A 17,986-nucleotide genomic window follows, 5' to 3' on the forward strand; every position below is an offset into this window, starting at 1 on the left:
TACATCTCCTTAGTGTATTTTATAACACCAGAATTTAAACTTTTTGTGTGGTTTTTCTTTTTTTTCCTCTGTATTTAAAAAATGTGTTGTTATTCATACATATAATTATATTCAGTATTATTTTTTTCAAGATAGATTCTTAAAAATGGAATCATTAGGCTAAAGACTAAAAATATTTTAAGGTTCTTGCAGTCAGCCAGGAACTAAGGAGACTATGCGTTATCTCACCAAGGGTAGACATGAAGACGGGTCGTGACCTGCTGGGTGCCCAGGTGTTTTCTTTTGATTCTTAGGATAATTTCTAGTCCATACCTTTAGGGCCCAGAAACTCAATTTTGTTGGCATAGACAGCCCCTGCCCATCCACATCCCTCCAATGCCACAAAGTAAGGCACACACCAGTGGGCTAGTTTATTTAACTGCAGTGAGAAATATAAGTTAGTAAGTTAGGGTAACAGCAGTGCATGAATTGCTCTAACTGGCACATTTCTTCCCTGGAGGGACATAGAAGTAAGTTGTTATCAGGCGTTACCTGGGAAGGAATCTCAACCAAGGCAGCTCAGAATGCCTCTCACCCGCTCAGAAACTGCAGCTTTGTCCTCTTAGCCAAGCCTCCCTTGTCCCTGGAGGCTGTTGAGGGTCCTACTCCTTGTAGTTCCTTTGGGTGTTGCATTTCTGGTCTCCTTCAGCTGACCCCCATTCATGCAGCCTCACTCTGTAGGACACATGGTACGTTTCTCCATCAAAAACAGGTGTGATCACTGGTGCAGCGCACTTGTCAGGAGTTTCATTTAAGAAAACTTAAAACTTGGCTAATCTGATAAGTGAAAATGCAGTTTTTTTCTTTGGGGCAAAATGTTTTATATAACAGAGTGTATAGGGTGAAAAAAGCCTCTAAATGAAGTGTTTCCCTTCAGGTGGTGATCAATGGAGGTGCCACGTCCAGCGGTGAACAGGACAATGAAGACACCGAGCTCATGGCAATATACACGACAGAAAATGGCATCGCAGAAAAGGTACTCCTTGAATCAGCCCCAGCCACTCACCCACCACTGCTGTCCCATATCCCCTACAAGGAGGCAGATATCCATCTGGAGTTTTGTCTCTACCCTCCTGAGTGTGTGTGTGTGGGTTCTCTTTACAATGGAAATAGAAGGAGTGATGAGGAATAGAAGTTACTAATTTTTAATTGTTTTAATGGCAACATTAAAGTGAGAACCATGTAGAGGTCTTTATCTAGATATTTTTAAAACCTCAGCCAGGATGCCAGAGGGCAGTGCTAGGTCTGGGTGCTAATATGACTCAGACCCTGAGGGGGTCTAAAGCTTTCTGGGCCTTAGTTGCCTCATCTCTAAAATGGGTATAAAAATATTAGCATCTGTCTTAAAATTGTTGTGAGTATTAAATAAAATAATATGTATAAAGTTATTAGCATTGTGCCTGGTACATACCATGTGTACAGTAAATAGGACACACCAGTAGATGGGTTATGTAGACTGTGAAAGTGCCTTGGACAAAGATCTTTGAAAATCACACTGAAGTGGGAGAATCTTTTTTTCCACCTCATCCCCTCTGCTTGACAGGTCAGTCTGTGTGACCGTAGAATGTGTGACCATGTTCATAGAGGCCAGGAGAGAGCTGCCTGGAGAGGGTCCACATGCCTTGATTTCTTTTTCTCTTTGTATCTGCCACTGTGCCTAACACATATGAAAAGTATGATAACATGGCATTTCCAGACTGCATTGCAGCCCTAAGACTTCTCAATTTCATTTGAGTTTCACTTGACAGACTTTTAAAACAGATTTTATTTTTACTATCATCAACCAATATAATGATGCATTATATTCTAGAACCACTGTACTACACTGTAAACAGTATATATACTGTGTATTCTAGTAACAGACCACTAGGAAGTTGATATATACAATTATAATACCCAGCTTGGGTATTAGTGCAGTAAGTTTACAGTGTAATCATGAAAATGATAAAGAACAAAAGAAATTATATTGAAATTCTTAAATAATCAAATTTTTGTGTCTGTGATTTCTTTCTTTTTCTCTTTCTCCCTTTTTCTTTTTCTTTCTTTTCCAGTTTGGGAGATGGAAATTTCATTTTTGGCTGTCTTGACCAATATGACTGTTATTTGGTCAAGCTGTTCTAAGTTTTGTGGAAGCTAGATTCATGCTGAGATGTTGAAATTCCTGCAGTGTTGGTTTCCAAGTTGCTCCTCAGAGCACAGATTGGAGCAGCCATGGTTGTGGCTGTGGTCTGCAGCAGAGACTCATTCCACAGGGCAGGATCTGGGAGGGGCCCACTGCCTGTCTGGCTTGGGTCTCAACATCCAAGAGGTACATCTTATAGCAAAGTGCTTCTGTTTTTACAGACTTGTTGGGCTGCATCCAATCCTCAGTTATTTGGGCCTTAATCAGAGAGTCACCAGAATTTCCAGGCTGTAGGCTGTCATGAGTTTTGATGTTCATTATCCAGGAGTTGATGGCTGTCTTTTAATATACGATATTTGTTTTTCTCTTTCTGACTTACTTCACTCTGTATGACAGTCTCTAGGTTCATCCGTGTCTCTACAAATGACCCAATTTCATTCCTTTTTATGGCTGAGTAATATTCCTTTGTATATATGTAGTTTATACTGTGATGGCTTTTTTTTTTAAACATCTTTATTGGGGTATAATTGCTTTACAATCGTGTGTTAGTTTCTGCTTTATAACAAAGTGAATCAGTTATACATATACATATGTTCCCATATGTCTTCCCTCTTGCGTCTCCCTCCCTTCCACCCTCCACATCCCACCCCTCCAGGCTGTCACAAAGCACCGAGCCAATATCCCTGTGCCATGCGGCTGCTTCCCATTAGCTATCTACCTTACTACGTTTGTTAGTGTCTATATGTCCATGACTGACTCTCGCCCTGTCACAACTCACCCTTCCCCCTCCCCATATCTTCAAGTCCATTCTCCAGTAGGTCTGCGTCTTTATTCCTGTCTTATCCCTAGGTTCTTCATGACATTTTTTTTTCTAAAATTCCATATATATGTGTTAGCATATGGTATTTGTCTTTCTCTTTCTGACTTACTTCACTCTGTATGACAGACTCTAGGTCTATCCAACTCATTACAAATAGCTCAATTTCATTTCTTTTTATGGCTGAGTAATATTCCATTGTATATATGTGCCACATCTTCTTTATCCATTCATCCGATGATGGGCACTTAGGTTGTTTCCATCTCCGGGCTATTGTAAATAGAGCTGCAATGAACATTTTGGTACATGACTCTTTTTGAATTACAGTTTTCTCAGGGTATACGCCCAGTAGTGGGATTGCTGGGTCATATGGTAGTTCTATTTTAGTTTTTTAAGGAACCTCCATACTGTTTTCCATAGTGGCTGAACCAATTCACATTCCCACCAGCAGTGGAAGAGTGTTCCCTTTTCTCCACACCCTCTCCAGCATTTATTGTTTCTAGATTTTTTGATGATGGCCATTCTGACTGGTGTGAGATGATATCTCATTGTAGTTTTGATTTGCATTTCTCTAATGATTAATGATGTTGAGCATTCTTTCATGTGTTTGTTGGCAGTCTGTATATCTTCTTTGGAGAAATGTCTATTTAGGTCTCCTGCCCATTTTTGGATTGGGTTGTTTGTTTTTTTGTTATTGAGCTGCATGAGCTGCTTATAAATTTAGGAGATTAATCCTTTGTCAGTTGCTTCATTTGCAAATATTTTCTCCCATTCTGAGGGTTGTCTTTTGGTCTTGTTTATGGTTTCCTTTGCTGTGCAAAAGCTTTGAAGTTTCATTAGGTCCCATTTGTTTATTTTTGTTTTTATTTCCATTACTCTAGGAGGTGGGTCAGAAAGGATCTTGCTGTGATTTATGTCATAGAGTGTTCTGCCTGTGTTTTCCTCTAAGAGTTTGATAGCTTCTGGTCTTACATTTAGGTCTTTATTCCATTTTGAGCTTATTTTTGTGTATGGTGTTAGGGAGTGATCTAATCTCATACTTTTACATGTACCTATCCAGTTTTCCCAGCACCACTTATTGAAGAGGCTGTCCTTTCTCCACTGTACATTCCTGCCACCTTTATCAAAGATAAGGTGTCCATATGTGCATGGGTTTATCTCTGGGCTCTCTGTCCTGTTCCATTGATCTGTCTTTCTGTTTTTGTGCCAGTACCATACTGTCTTGATTACTGTAGCTTTGTAGTATAGTCTGAAGTCAGGGAGCCTGATTCCTCCAGCTCCTTTATTCGTTCTCAAGATTGCTTTGGCTATTCAGGGTCTTTTGTGTTTCCAAACAAATTGTGAAATTTTTTGTTCCAGTTCTGTGAAAAATGCCAGTGGTAGTTTGATAGGGATTGCATTGAATCTATAGATTGTTTTGGGTAGTAGAGTCATTTTTACAATGTTGATTCTTCCAATCCAAGAACATGGTATATCTCTCCATCTATTTGTATCATCTTTAATTTCTTTCATCAGTGTCCTATAATTTTCTGCATACAGGTCTTTTCTCTCCTTAGGTAGCTTTATTCCTAGATATTTTATTCTTTTTGTTGCAATGGTAAATGGGAGTGTTTTCTTGATTTCACTTTCAGATTTTTCATCATTTATATAGGAATGCCAGAGATTTCTGTGCATTAATTTTATATCCTGCTACTTTACCAAATTCATTGATTATCTCCAGTAGTTTTCTGGTAGCATCTTTAGGATTCTCTCTATATAGTATCATGTCATCTGCAAACAGTGACAGCTTTACTTCTTCTTTTCTGATTTGGATTCCTTTTATTTCCTTTTCTTCTCTGATTGCTATGGCTAAAACTTCCAAAACTATGTTGAATAAGAGTTGTGAGAGTGGGCAACCTTGTCTTGTTCCTGATCTTAGTGGAAATGCTTTCAGGTTTTCACCATTGAGGATGATGTTGGCTGTGGGTTTGTCATATATGGCCTTTATTATGTTGAGGAAAGTTCCCTCTATGCCTACTTTCTGCACGGTTTTTATCATAAATGGGTGCTGAATTTTGTCGAAAGCTGTCTCTGCATCTATTGAGATGATCATATTGTTTTTCTCCTTCAATTTGTTAATATGGTTTATCACATTGATAGATTTGTGTATATTGAAGAATCCTTGCATTCCTGGAATAAACCCCACTTGATCATGGTGTATGATCCTTTTAATGTGCTGTTGGATTCTGTTTCCTAGTATTTTGTTGAGGATTTTTGCATCCATGTTCATCAGTGATGTTGTCCTGTAGTTTTCTTTCTTTGTGACATCCTTGTCTGGTTTTGGTATCAAGGTGATGGTGGCCTCGTAGAAGGAATTTGGGAGTGTTCCTCCCTCTGCTTTATTTTGGAAGAGTTCGAGAAGGATAGGTGTTAGCTCTTCTCTAAATATTTGATAGAATTCGCCTGTGAAGCCATCTGTTCCTGGGCTTTTGTTTGTTGGAAGATTTTTAATCATAGTTTCAATTTCAGTGCTTGTGATTGGTCTGTTCATATTTTCTATTTCTTCCTGATTCAGTCTTGGCATGTTGTGCATTTCTAAGAATTTGTCCATTTCTTCCAGGTTGTCCATTTTATTGGCATAGAGTTGCTTGTAGTAATCTCTCATGATCTTTTTTATTTCTGCAGTGTCAGTTGTTACTTCTCCTTTTTCATTTCTAATTCTATTGATTTGAGTCTTCTCCCTTTTTTTGCTTGATGAGTGGCTAGTGGTTTATCTATTTTGTTTATCTTCTCAAAGAGCCAGCTTTTAGTGTTATTGATCTTTGCTATTGTTTCCTTCATTTCTTTTTCATTTATTTCTGATCTGATTTTTATGATTTCTTTCCTTCTGGTAGCTTTGGGTTTTTTTTGTTCTTCTTTCTCTAATTGCTTGAGGTGCAAGGTTAGGTTGTTTATTCGAGATGTTTCCTGCTTCTTAAGGTGGGCTTGTATTGCTATAAACTTCCCCCTTAGAACTGCTTTTGCTGTATCCCATAGGTTTTGGGTCGTTGTGTCTCCATTGTCATTTGTTTGAAATGAATAATAGGGAGCATTAATTCTTCAGGTTTTTAAACATCTGTAGCTGTACCTTTTACTGATCTGGTGGCAGGAAAAATGTCTAGTACACTAAAGTTAGCTCATTTCTGCTAGACATTTATTGTTTGTGTGAACATTTTTTTCATCATCTAAACTTTGATAGGTGTGTATTTCCTTGAATACTAGTGAAATAGAGTATCTTCGTATTTTACTGGTCTTTTTTTCCTTTTATTATGAAATGACAAAGATAGTGAGAGTTATCATGTGTTGAATAGTGCTAAGCATCCAGACCCTTGGCTGAATGCTTTAAGCAACCTGTCACATTTAGTCCTCATAGCACCTGTTAGAAAGGTGCTATCACTATCCCTGTTTTAAAGGTGAAGAAAATGAAATGTTTAGGTCCTTTGCTGCTTTAAATTTGTGTAAAGAAAACTTCATACCAGAGGATGCTGCCCTCTGGGATCTTGCTTTTCAGATGGCATTGAAAGGCTATCTGAACACCTGACTGTGAAATAAGAATGGACCATTCAAGAAGAGACAAGAGAACTGAGAGCAAGAGAGCCTGTCCTTTGTGTTCCCCATATTCACAGGTTTCTTAATTCATTGTAATGTATTCACTTATTTTATTAAAAACTTGACTTTTTTGATGTCCATTAAAACTCTTGAAGTTCTTATGATAAATGCTGGCTAATATGATATTAGCTATAAGATACTCATCTTGGAATTTGCTTAAAGGGATTTTTTTTCTTGAAAGGATGAGAAGGATAATGCCTCAAATCATCAATCATGAGTCCATAGGATGGACCTCAGTATTATTGGGACTCTTAGATTAGGGATGTTGAAGGACTTGAACTTCATAATGAGGGTATTTTATTTTAAGTGTTTTTTAGTTTTTACCTTTTTTGACTTATGATTCCTGCAGATTCTCTTTAAGTTACCTTTTATCCCGGTACTAGCTGGTCTTGAAAAACAAAGTTCTCTTGATCATACTTGTTTAACATAAACAGTTCAAAGTTGTATTAAACAGTTTAAAATGTGCTGCCTCCATTCTTGGTCTACCCCACATAATTGGCAGCAGGCAGTCTGGTGTGTATATTCCACATTCTTTTCCACTCATGCCCGCACACATATCCGAGAGTGTTGTACTAATGGTGTTTTATATCTTTTAGGGCTAGTTTCTCCATGTTGCTCTTTTTTAGAATTTTTCTAATCATATTTATGAGCTGTAGAATCAGCTTGTCTAATCACCCTCATCATCCCCCAATAACCCCAAAAATACTATTGGTATTTTTATTGGGATTGCATAGATTTAGTAATTCGCTTAGAGAAAATTGGCATCTATATGATGCTTAGTCTTCATGTTTAAGACTGTGATAAGTCTTTCTGTTTGTTCTGTTCTTCTTTTGTATCTTTTAGGAGGGGTTTTGAAGTTTTCTTCATTTATGTCTTTCATATTTCACAAGTTTATTGATAGGTAGTTTATCTTTCTCATGTCTATTGGTAATCAAACTTGTTTGTCCATTATATCTACAAACCTTGTAAACTGTTGATGACTATGTATTGGTTTTATATTCCATTACTTTACTGAATATCTTGTTTTCACTTGATTACTCAGATTTTCCAAGTATACATTCATGTCATTTGCAAATAGTGATAAGTTTACCTTGCCTTATCTAATTTTTATTCTTGTAATTTCACTTTCTTATCTAGAATAAGAAAACGAACTTTCTTTACTAGAGGTATCTAGCATTGGCTAGTACCTTCAGTGAAAGTAATGGGGGTGCTAGTGGACATCCTTGACTTTGGTGGTTATAGTTTCTCTATTATGATAGTGGTTTTGGCCTAAATAGATACATTTCACTATGTGAAGGAAATATCCTTATTCTTAATCTATTGAATCTTTCAAAATCAAGTATAACTTTTGAATTTTGAGCAGATGCTTTCTGTGTGTTATAGAGATGATCATTTGATTTTCCTCCTAATATCTCTCAATATGATCTATTGAGAGATAGATCAGCAACAACTGAGGCTGTCAGTGTTGAACCATCAATGCATTCTTGATGTGTATGATCACAATATATTATTATTTTTAATGCATTGCTGGATTTTGTTAATACATATTTCTTTAGGATTTGAGCATTAATATTCATGAGTGGGGTTGATCTGAAGTTTTTTTTGGGGGGTGGTAGTGTCATCTTTGGGAGGTTTAGATATCGGTATTATGTTTGCTTCACAAAAGATTTTGGGGAGGGACTTCCCTGGCAGTCCAGTGGTTAACACTTTGCACTTCCACTGCAGGGGGTGCGGGTTCAATCCCTGGTCAGGGTACTAAGATCCCACATGCCATGCAGCTTGGCAAAAAAAAAAAGATTTGGGGGAGTGTTCTTTTCCTTAAAAAACATGGGAATTTGTGTCTGTGTATGAAACATAAATATTACATGTAATATGTTGAGTGTGTGTGTATTTAAAAGTTTGTTAGCATTCCCTATAAAATCATCTGAGTCTAGTATTTTTTTTTTTGACATACCTTTGAGAATTTCTATTTCCTCTTTGGGAATCAGTCAGTTTGGGACTTATTTTATTCTGGAGTCAATTTTGGTAAAGTATTTTTTTCTAAAATTTTGACTCATTCTAATTTTCAAGTTGTATACATAGAACTGAGCAAAATGGATTTTTATGTTTTTCAATTCCTTTATTCTGTGATTATTTCCACTTTTTTTCTGATTTTTTTATGCTTGTCCTTTCTCCTTGCACATTGCTCCATTTTTATTTCCCTGGATTAGCTAGTTGGGTTTTTTTTAATTTAAAAGAACTAAATTTTAGATTTACTTAGTGCAAATGCTTTTCTGTTTTCTAATGTATCCGTTTTTTATTCCTTTATTGGTTTTCCTGTTATTTTCTATTATTTTTTGAGGCACATGCTTAGTTTGTCTTTTTGTTTTAAGTGCAAAGACTATGAATTTTCCACTAAGCACTGCTTTAGCTATATCCAGTGGATTTTTCATAGTTAATTCTAATAAATTTTCTATTTTCTAAATAGTTTTCTATTTTGGATCATATTTCTTCCCCTTTGCCCTTTAAGGGGACATTTAAAAATTTCCAGATAGAGGAGGGTTTTTATTTTTCTTTTGGCTGAGTCAGGTCGTAGTTGCGGCACATGGGATCTTTTGTTGTGGCATGTGGGCTCCTCATGGTGGTGCGCAGGCTTCTCTCTAGTTGTGACGTGCAGGCTCCAGAGCGCATGGGCTCAGTAGTTGTGGCGTGTGGGCTTAGTTGCACTGTGGCATGTGGGATCTTAGTTCCTGCACCAGGGTTGAACTGGCACCCCCTGCATTGCAAGGCTGATTCTTAACCACTGGACCACCAGGGAAGTCCCTGGAGGGGGGTTTTTTTGTTTTGTTTTTGTTTTTTGCTGTATGCGGGCCTCTCACCGCTGTGGCCTCTCCCGTTGCGGAGCACAGGCTCCGGACGCACAGGCTCAGCAGCCATGGCTCACGGGCCCAGCCGCTCCGCGGCATGTGGGATCCCTCTGGACCGGGGCACGAACCTGTGTCCCCTGCATCGGCAGGTGGACTCTCAACCACTGCGCCACCAGGGAAGCCCCGGGAGGAGGGTTTTTGATTGTCCGTTTTTTTAATTTCCAGTTTTACTGTATTGTGATCAGAAAATGTTACTTGTATTATTTTTTGGAATGTATTGATGTGTTCCTTATGGTTGAATTTTTGCAAATATTTTTCGTGAATTTTTGTGTTCTAGATAATTGAAAATAGTTAAATATTTAAGTTATATTTTATTAGTTATTACATCTTTTCTTTTGCCTGCCATTTGGTCTGCCATAAATTGAGAGATTAATTTCCCATTATTGGTATTTTTTAGATTTCTCATATTTCTGAGATATTTTGCTTTATAATTATTGACTCTCTTATTTGTACATAGACACTTATAACATGTTTATGGTGAATTGTACCTTTTATCATTTAAAACATACTCATATTTGTCTTGGTTATTGCTCTTTAGCTAGAATACTACCTTGTTGGAAGATAATTAAGACTTTATTTGCATTTTTCTTTAGCTTTGCTCATTCTTAGGTGTATCTCTTATATACAGCATAGAATTGAGTTTTGCTTTGAGAAGGTCTTAAAATCTTGTTCTTTCAATAGTTGAGTTTAGCCTGTTTACATTTAGTGATAATGACAAGTATCTATTTTATTTATTTGTGTGTGTAGTTGTGATATTTAAAAACTTCTGTACTTTATTCTAGTGGACACCTATATAATCATAACTATAGAGCAATATACTTAACCCTTTATTTCATTGTCTTCTAGTTTCCTACCATGAACAGTAACAAAATTCCTGTTTTTCCTTCCTTCCTTTTGCTCTTTCTCTCCTCTACTATCTGATTTTGGTCAGAAATATTACTTTTGCCCATCATTATAATTGATTTGTTAGCTTCAAGTATCATCCTTTGACTTCCAGCTATATTAGATGACAATTAATTTACTCTACCGGCTTGCCTTTTTCCTTTTCACTCTCACATTTTGTTAATTGTAATGACTGTCTTTTTGGTGCATTTATATATTCTGGCAATCTAATCCCTATTTTTAGTTTTATTTATTTGTTTTGGTATTTTGGTATTTTTGAGTTTTATTTTATTTATTTTTAATTTATTTTTTGTACAGCAGGTTCTTATTAGTTGTCCATTTTATACATCTAATCCCTATTTTTAGTTTTAATTCTACAGTTAATTTGAGACAAGCCTTCTGCTGGTTTCCCTAATAATTTCTGGGTTGACCGAAGTTCACCCTCTAGGCCCTTGATATTCAAAGTGTAGTCCATGCACCAGCATCATTGACACCATTACCTACATGTTAGAAACGTAGAGTTTCTGCCCCAACCAAGACCTGCTGAATCAGAATTTGCATTTTCATACAATTCCTATGTGATTTGATATGTTCACTGAAGTTAGAGAAGTAACACTATAGTAGTAGTTTCCAAGAGAAGAGCTGGATCATGGGAATAGTTTTGGATGAGAATTTATCTATAGCATTTAGCCTTGAAGGAGAGTTCAGCTGGGTGTAAAATCCTTGGGACATTGTTTGGATCCTGACTCAAATAAATCAGCTGTAACAAAGTTTTGATACAATATGAAAAAAGTTTTAAAAGCATTGGGTATTAGGTGATATGAAGAAATTGTTAATTTTATTAGCATGTAATGGTATTTTGCTTCTTTTTAAAAGTCTTTATCTGCTGAAGAGACATACATATGTGTTTATGGGCAAATTTATGTATTTTGAGGATTCAGTTTAAAATAATCCATCCCCTTACCCCAGTAAAGTTGGAATGGTATGGGGAATAGATTAAACAGAACATAGGGCTAATAAATTTTGAAGCTGGAGTTGGGGATAGATATAGGGCAGGCATTTCATATTCCTTCTACCTTTGTATATGTTTGAAAAATTGTATAACACAAAGTTAAGAAAATAATTGAATCATAATAGTTTGCTGTTTTCCCATTTTCTGGTGTTGAATGTGGCTATGAAGAACTCAGGCTGGTTTTTTCTTTAAGTCAGTATCTTGATCTTTTTGCCTGTCCTATTCTTTACTTATCTTTGATAATCAGTAACTTTAATGACTATCATATGATAATAATCATCATAAGTTTTGATGCTGACCTGGGTCAGTTTTTCCTGGCACTTTCAATATTTAGCTTCAAGGCTAATGAATGTTGTCTTGAATTATATCTTTATTTTTTGTTCCAGTCTCTTCTTTTGGTTTCCTTATTTGGGGGCTCCAATTATGCATATTTTGGATCTCCTTTGTCTGCCTTCTTTATCACTTCTCTCTAATCTTTTTTTCTCTTACATTTTTTTCATGTTGTCTCTTCCCTCTTGTGCTCCTACCACTTTCATCTTTCTATTTTTCCCCCTTCTGTCCAGATTCTTTCAACTCACATTTTATTTCCCTTTGTTCTTAAATTTTTAAATACAGTTGATTGTTTTATTGAGTTTTCAAAATATCTGAATCCTTTTTCATTAATTTATTGAGTACTTAGTGCATCTTTCTAATTTGTAGGCATATCCTTTAGTTCTTGGAAATTTTCTTATTTCTTTGATTCCTATATTCTGTTTTCTTCTATAAAAATTGTTATTATTTCTTGTCTTTTGTTTTAAGCAACCTTTTTATTATGCTCAAAGATTTGGGATGGGGCATCACGAGCTGGTTGCTTCTGTCATGCTGGCATGACATTTTTCCTCCCCCTCCCCTAAATATTTATTTTTATTTATTTATTTTACTTTTGGCCGCATCAGGTCTTAGTTGCAGCATGTAGGATCTTTCATTGTGGCACACGGGCTCTTTACTGCGCGGGCTTCTCTCCAGTTGTGGTGTGTGGGTTTTCTCTCTCTAGTTGTGGTGCACAGGCTCCAGAGTGCATAGGCTCTGTAGTTGTGGCGTGCAGGCTCCAGAGTGCGTGGACTCTGTAGTTGTGGTACGCAGGCTTGGTTGCCCCGCTGCTTGTGGGATCTTAGTTCCCTGACCAGGGATTGAACCCACGTTCCCTGCATTGGAAGGCAGATTCTTTACCACTGGACCACCAGGGAAGTCCCCGTATTTGTCTTTTTGTTATTTTGAGCACATATATTTGACTTTCAACCCTTTTGTTGAATTTTTTTTTCCTATTTTGTTTTTAGTTTCTAAGATCTCTTTTCCTGTTTTTTGTTTGTTTGTTTGTTTTTATTTGCTGATTAAAGCTTTTAAAACGGGCAGTGCTCTCCTCCCAGGTTCAAAATATTTTTATTTTGTGAAGACACAGGTTTCTTCCCCTCCACCCCCAATATGTTTTCTTTCTACTACATGGACCCTATTTCCTCTGTTTATTTGGCTCTTAGTTTTGGAGGAATGTGAGGCAATAAAAAATATGACTGTAGGGTCATTGTGTGTGGATGAAGTTTGTCTACTGATGGGCCTTTCCACTGAGTAGGGAAAGCTGTCTTATCACTGTAGGGTCTAGAGATGGCAGTGTCTTGTCTCTGAGGCTGATCAATTCCTCTAGAAATAAATCCTCTAGTCTCCTCCTGTGTGTATATAACCTGGCTTCTGGCATTTGGAAGCAGATGAGGATCCCGCTGTTCATGCTTGCATTTAACCCCACATAGCATTCTTCAGTCTGAGGTGTTTCTGATTTGTATTCTTCAAACAATACATTTTTGTGTCTTTTAGGATGAAGACAGCAGTAGGCAACAGGGTGTCTGATTGGTTCGCAGAGTTAAATCCCATCTTCTTTCCATCCCTACTCTGTCTTGTGCCTCCAAGCATAGAACCTTTCTGGGCTTCTGTTGGTCAACCAACTTGCTTCTTTATACCTTCCCTCTCCAGGCACCAATGTTTTAGGTTCCTTCCCTCTCCTAAATAGGTCACAGCTCATACAAATGCTTTGCATATTCCAAAATATGTTATTCTCATTTCTCTTTCTACTGTTTTCTTTGTCCTTGTAGATTTGTGTCATATTTATTCTTAGTGTTTTTAGGAGTTAGAGGAAATGACAGATGTGGTCAATCAACCATGTTTTACTAGAACTCAAAAACTGGTTATTGAAAAGACCAGTGACATTGATCTTTGGTGGACCTGATTAAGGTGAAAGATGAGAAAGCACTAATGCATATTAGCAATGTGAAAGGAAATATAAGAAACATGTATAAGAGAATATTAACTACAACTTTATGATAATCAATTTGGAACCCTATAGCAGGGTTGGCAAGCTACATCCTGCAAACCAAATCTGGCCCAACACTTGTTTCTGTAAATAAAGTTTTATTGGAACACAGCTATAACTCATTTGTTTACATATTGTCTAATGTTCTTTTGCACTATAATAGCAGAGTTGAGTATTTGTGACAGAACCATATGGCTCACAAGGCCTAAAATATTTACTGCATAACCCTTTATAGAAAGTTTGCTGACTCCTGCTGTAGAGGAAATTATTTCCTAGAGAAAAAGACTACAAGTGACTTAAAAGTGCTGTACTAGATAAATAACCATAGGAGAGATTGGAAAGGTTATTAACGATCTTTTAAGAAGTCTCCAACAAGAGAACTGAATTCTGAGTTCACTAATCTTTGAAGAACAGGTAATTTCCTTTTTCTTTAGATTATCTTAGACCATAGAATAATATGGAAAAGCCTATTCAAGATGACATCATCAAATTATTAATGTAGTCATCTTTTAAAGAAACCTCGCTGTTGGAGCTTTTTGTTTTGCAATTTTAAGAGAGTTCATATTGTTCATGCAATGATAACAGAATGTGGTACCAGGGTCCACAGTGACCAAACACACTCCTTCTGTCTCTGGGAAGGGTGGTGCAGCATTTTTCTGACAGAGTTCACTGATCCCCTTGATCACACAATTCCCTACTTTTTCTTAATACCATTTGTGGACATTTTACATTAGTTCCATTTCTGAGTTGTAGAACCACCCTCATTACTAAGAAAAATTGTGTGTGTACAGTGTATGTATATGTTTGTGTACACATCTTAATCTTAGCCTTCCAGGCCTGAAAGAGGACAGATGCAGTCTTTTCATTTCTGTTCATCTGTTTTATAGTTAAAACTAGTCATTTTGGAATCATTAGAATAATAATGCGTATAATATTATTGTAACAGATTGTACTAATGTAGTAATTGTAGTGTTACTACAATTACTACATTTCTTTTTGTTTTCAGACATTTCTTTTTGTTACTTTGTGAGCAGTAAAATTCCCCATCTGTAGGTAATATGATAGTGTTGAATTGTTCTTTGTATAGTGAGTCCAGTAACCATAGTTGCATCATGTCAGCAAATGGTCAACTTAGTTCAGGGATTTCCAGGACTGATTTGGGAGTCCCAAATCAGGTTCAGTGGTTTGCTAGGAGGACTCAGAATTCAGAAAAGCTATTACACTCCTGGTTACAGCCTATTTGAGAGAAAGGGTCAGATTAAGATCAATGGAAAAAAACATGTAGGGCAAGGTCTAGGAGACACAGAACAAGCTTTCGGTTGTCCTCTTCCTAGTGGAGTCATGTGAGCAGTGCTTAATTTCCCCTGAAACAAAGTGTGACAACACTGAAGGAGTGTTGCCAGACCCTCTGGAGTCAAACTGATACCATGTGGCCCAAGGCCCCGTCATCAGTTGCATTGTTAGCATAATCTATGAAGGGCAGCTCAAGGCTTCATTCAGGTAAACAGATATACTCTTAAGAGGCAGGATATTCCAAGAGCACAGAGGTTATCTTCCAGGTGGCAGGCAAGGGCCAAACTTCTCTTTGAAATGTGCAGGGTTTGGACAACCCAGACCTGCTGAGTTAATCCTTTACTGTACATCACCACATATCAAGTTCCTCACCATGTGTACTTTCTCTACCACTGCTACAAACAAATTTTAAATGACACTTATAATAGGTTTAAACCCATTTAATAATGCAGATCTGCCAGCATCCATTGTTTGAATGGAAGAAAAAGTTCTTTCCGAAAGGTCATATTCAATTCACATTTGGATTAGATAAAATGTCAATTTACATCAGATATTTACCTTTAGGCTTTAGAAGGTAAGGCTGAATTGTGTCACTTCTTTCGTTCAAGAGTATTTGGCCCCCAAATCCCTGTGCTTGAAAAATGGAGTGATAAACATAAGGAGTCAGCATCTTTCAAATGTGGATCAAATCCATTGGAAAGGGGGTACAAATTGGGCTAGTGTGGCCAAGGATCAGAATGTTATCATCTTTATCGTTTTTGTGGCACATCTTTTAATTTTATTTCCTCTTAGGCACTTTATGTTATTAAAAAACTAAAAAAAAAAAAAATGCACATCTTGGATTCCAAGAAATTGTTTGTAGGGTTTTAGAAACTACAGCAGTATTGAGGGTATATGGGGGAACCCCCGAGTTTTCAGTTTGGCTCAGATACTGGATGAGTTCAGAAGTGATGCTGAAGCTGAAGCTGACTGGAAATGTCTAGACTATAACCTAAAGTGTCTGGTCTTTGTAAAGATTCTGGCTTATAAAGGATGCAAGGCTTAACATTTAAAAAAATCTTTAGTAATGGTGAGGGGAAAAGAAAAAAAAAAAGTCCCCTAAAGTATAAATACATTTTTAGTCTATTTTTTAAAAGAAAATTTGAATCATCATATCTGTATACCTTTGCTCTCTTCACTCACCATTATGTCTGAGCAGCAGTGTTTTAAAAGAAGGGTGTTTAGGTACAGAAGTCTTTTTCCTTGCAGGGATGGAATGGGATAGGAGGGACAGATTAGTGCTCTCTGTTGGAAAGTGGTTAGCATTTTGTAACATTGCTTCATTAGGGTTACCACCCAACGGCAGCTCATGCCAAGGTATTACTTTGTGCTCTCAACCTTGGGAGCCTCCCTCTGCATGCAGTGGGTGCCCAGTCTTGAGGAGAAGCTCTGAGCAAGTTGGGTGCTCTTGGAATCCAAGATGGAAGGAATGCTGAAGCCCCAAATCCTGAGAGCAGACTGTCCCACCAAGTGAGTGTGCTTGACACTGTGTCAGAGGTGACCAAGGCTTAATTTTACAGGAGAGCAACAGACACTTTATAAAGTTGTTTTTCAGTAACAGTAGCCTGTGCTGAGTTAACTTTAGTCCTTGCTTCCATTAAACAACTTGTTTTCTCCCTCTCGTTCACAGAGCTCTCTTGCTGAGACCTTGGATAGCACGGGCAGTCTTGACCCGCAGAGATCAGACATGATTTACACCATAGAAGATGTTCCTCCCTGGTACCTGTGCATATTTCTGGGGTTGCAGGTAAGATGATTCCTTTGGAATATAACCACCAGCAGATGCTTGAATTGTCTGTCTGGATTATTTAAAATTCAATTTTTATTTATTGACAACGTTAATATAAATTGCTCTTTTAAGAATGTTGAATGGGAATTGTTAACATGAACTTCATAACAGTGAAAGGAGGAAAACAGGAGGAGTAGGTTAATCATGGAATGAAAGAAGGAAAATGTTCAGGGAATAAGCAAGAGAAATGACATGGAAGTAAGGGAAAAAGGTCATAGATGTGTGGAAAGGGGAGAATTGAGGGAAGATAAAGGTAGAAGAATAGAGAAAAGAAGGGTTAATGTTCATCTCTCATTCCTAGTTAACCAACCACAGTCACCGTCAGTTCTGCCATGAAATATGGGTGACACTGAGAAGTTCTGTGTTGGTCAGGGCATAAATGTGGAGGCTTCAATCTTATTTTTAAAGGAAGGCAAACTTCACCTCGGTGGTGTCTGCTTTGTCTGCTGCAATTTCCAGTGGGAGCAGAGCAGGGAAGCTGCCAGGGGAGGGGTGGGGGGATGGGGCGAGAGGTGACCCAAGCTAATGCAGGACTCCTGAATCTTTGGTACCCACTTCCCCCACCACCAACACCACTCCCTTTTCCCACTTACGATTGAAGTGGGGCTTTAAGAGAAAGGGGATGACATGGAAGGCTCTTTGTCCAGACACATACCCCTGGCCTGTGTTTGCCTTGGTTTTGAGGTTTCACTTTCCATTCTTTACGTTTGAATGATCAGTTCATGCTGAGAAAATCAGTCCCGTTATCCAGAGAGGTTTATTCACTTGGAGGTGAACTGTACCTGATGAGAGCTGATGCTTTGGTCCAGTTTCCAGGCCCCTCCCCGTAGGTATCAAAGCACTTGGTAACCTGGACAGAAAGGCATCTAATAAGAAGACATAACCAAAGGAGCTGACTGGTCTTGGCAAATAATTTCCCTAGGGCTGAGTATCTGGAATCAGATTCAAGAAACTCGTTTTTTGAAATGTTTATATTATAGATGTTTCTAGAAGTAGTCTTCCCTGTTCAGATAGGATTGGGAAACCCTGTGTGCATCATGCCCTTCTTGACAGTGCACAGCACTCTTAAACTTGTGAGCAGCTCTGGGAAGTCCTGGATGAGAATGTTCTCTTCCCCTCACC

The 17,986-nt window shown here is 37.6% G+C and overlaps 1 protein-coding gene across 1 annotated transcript in view; it reads left to right on the top strand.

The window, feature by feature from the left end:
- The window catches only part of SLC23A2 (solute carrier family 23 member 2), a 93,492-nt gene that overhangs the window by 35,961 nt on the left and 39,545 nt on the right, over window positions 1-17,986 (top strand). The window contains exons 2-3 of the mRNA XM_065893695.1: window positions 917-1,015; window positions 16,706-16,822. Coding sequence (XP_065749767.1) covers window positions 917-1,015; window positions 16,706-16,822 — 216 coding nt within the window. The remainder of the gene's footprint in view (window positions 1-916; window positions 1,016-16,705; window positions 16,823-17,986) is intronic.

Source organism: Phocoena phocoena, chromosome 15 (assembly GCF_963924675.1).
Source record: "Phocoena phocoena chromosome 15, mPhoPho1.1, whole genome shotgun sequence".
Taxonomy (NCBI): domain Eukaryota; kingdom Metazoa; phylum Chordata; class Mammalia; order Artiodactyla; family Phocoenidae; genus Phocoena; species Phocoena phocoena.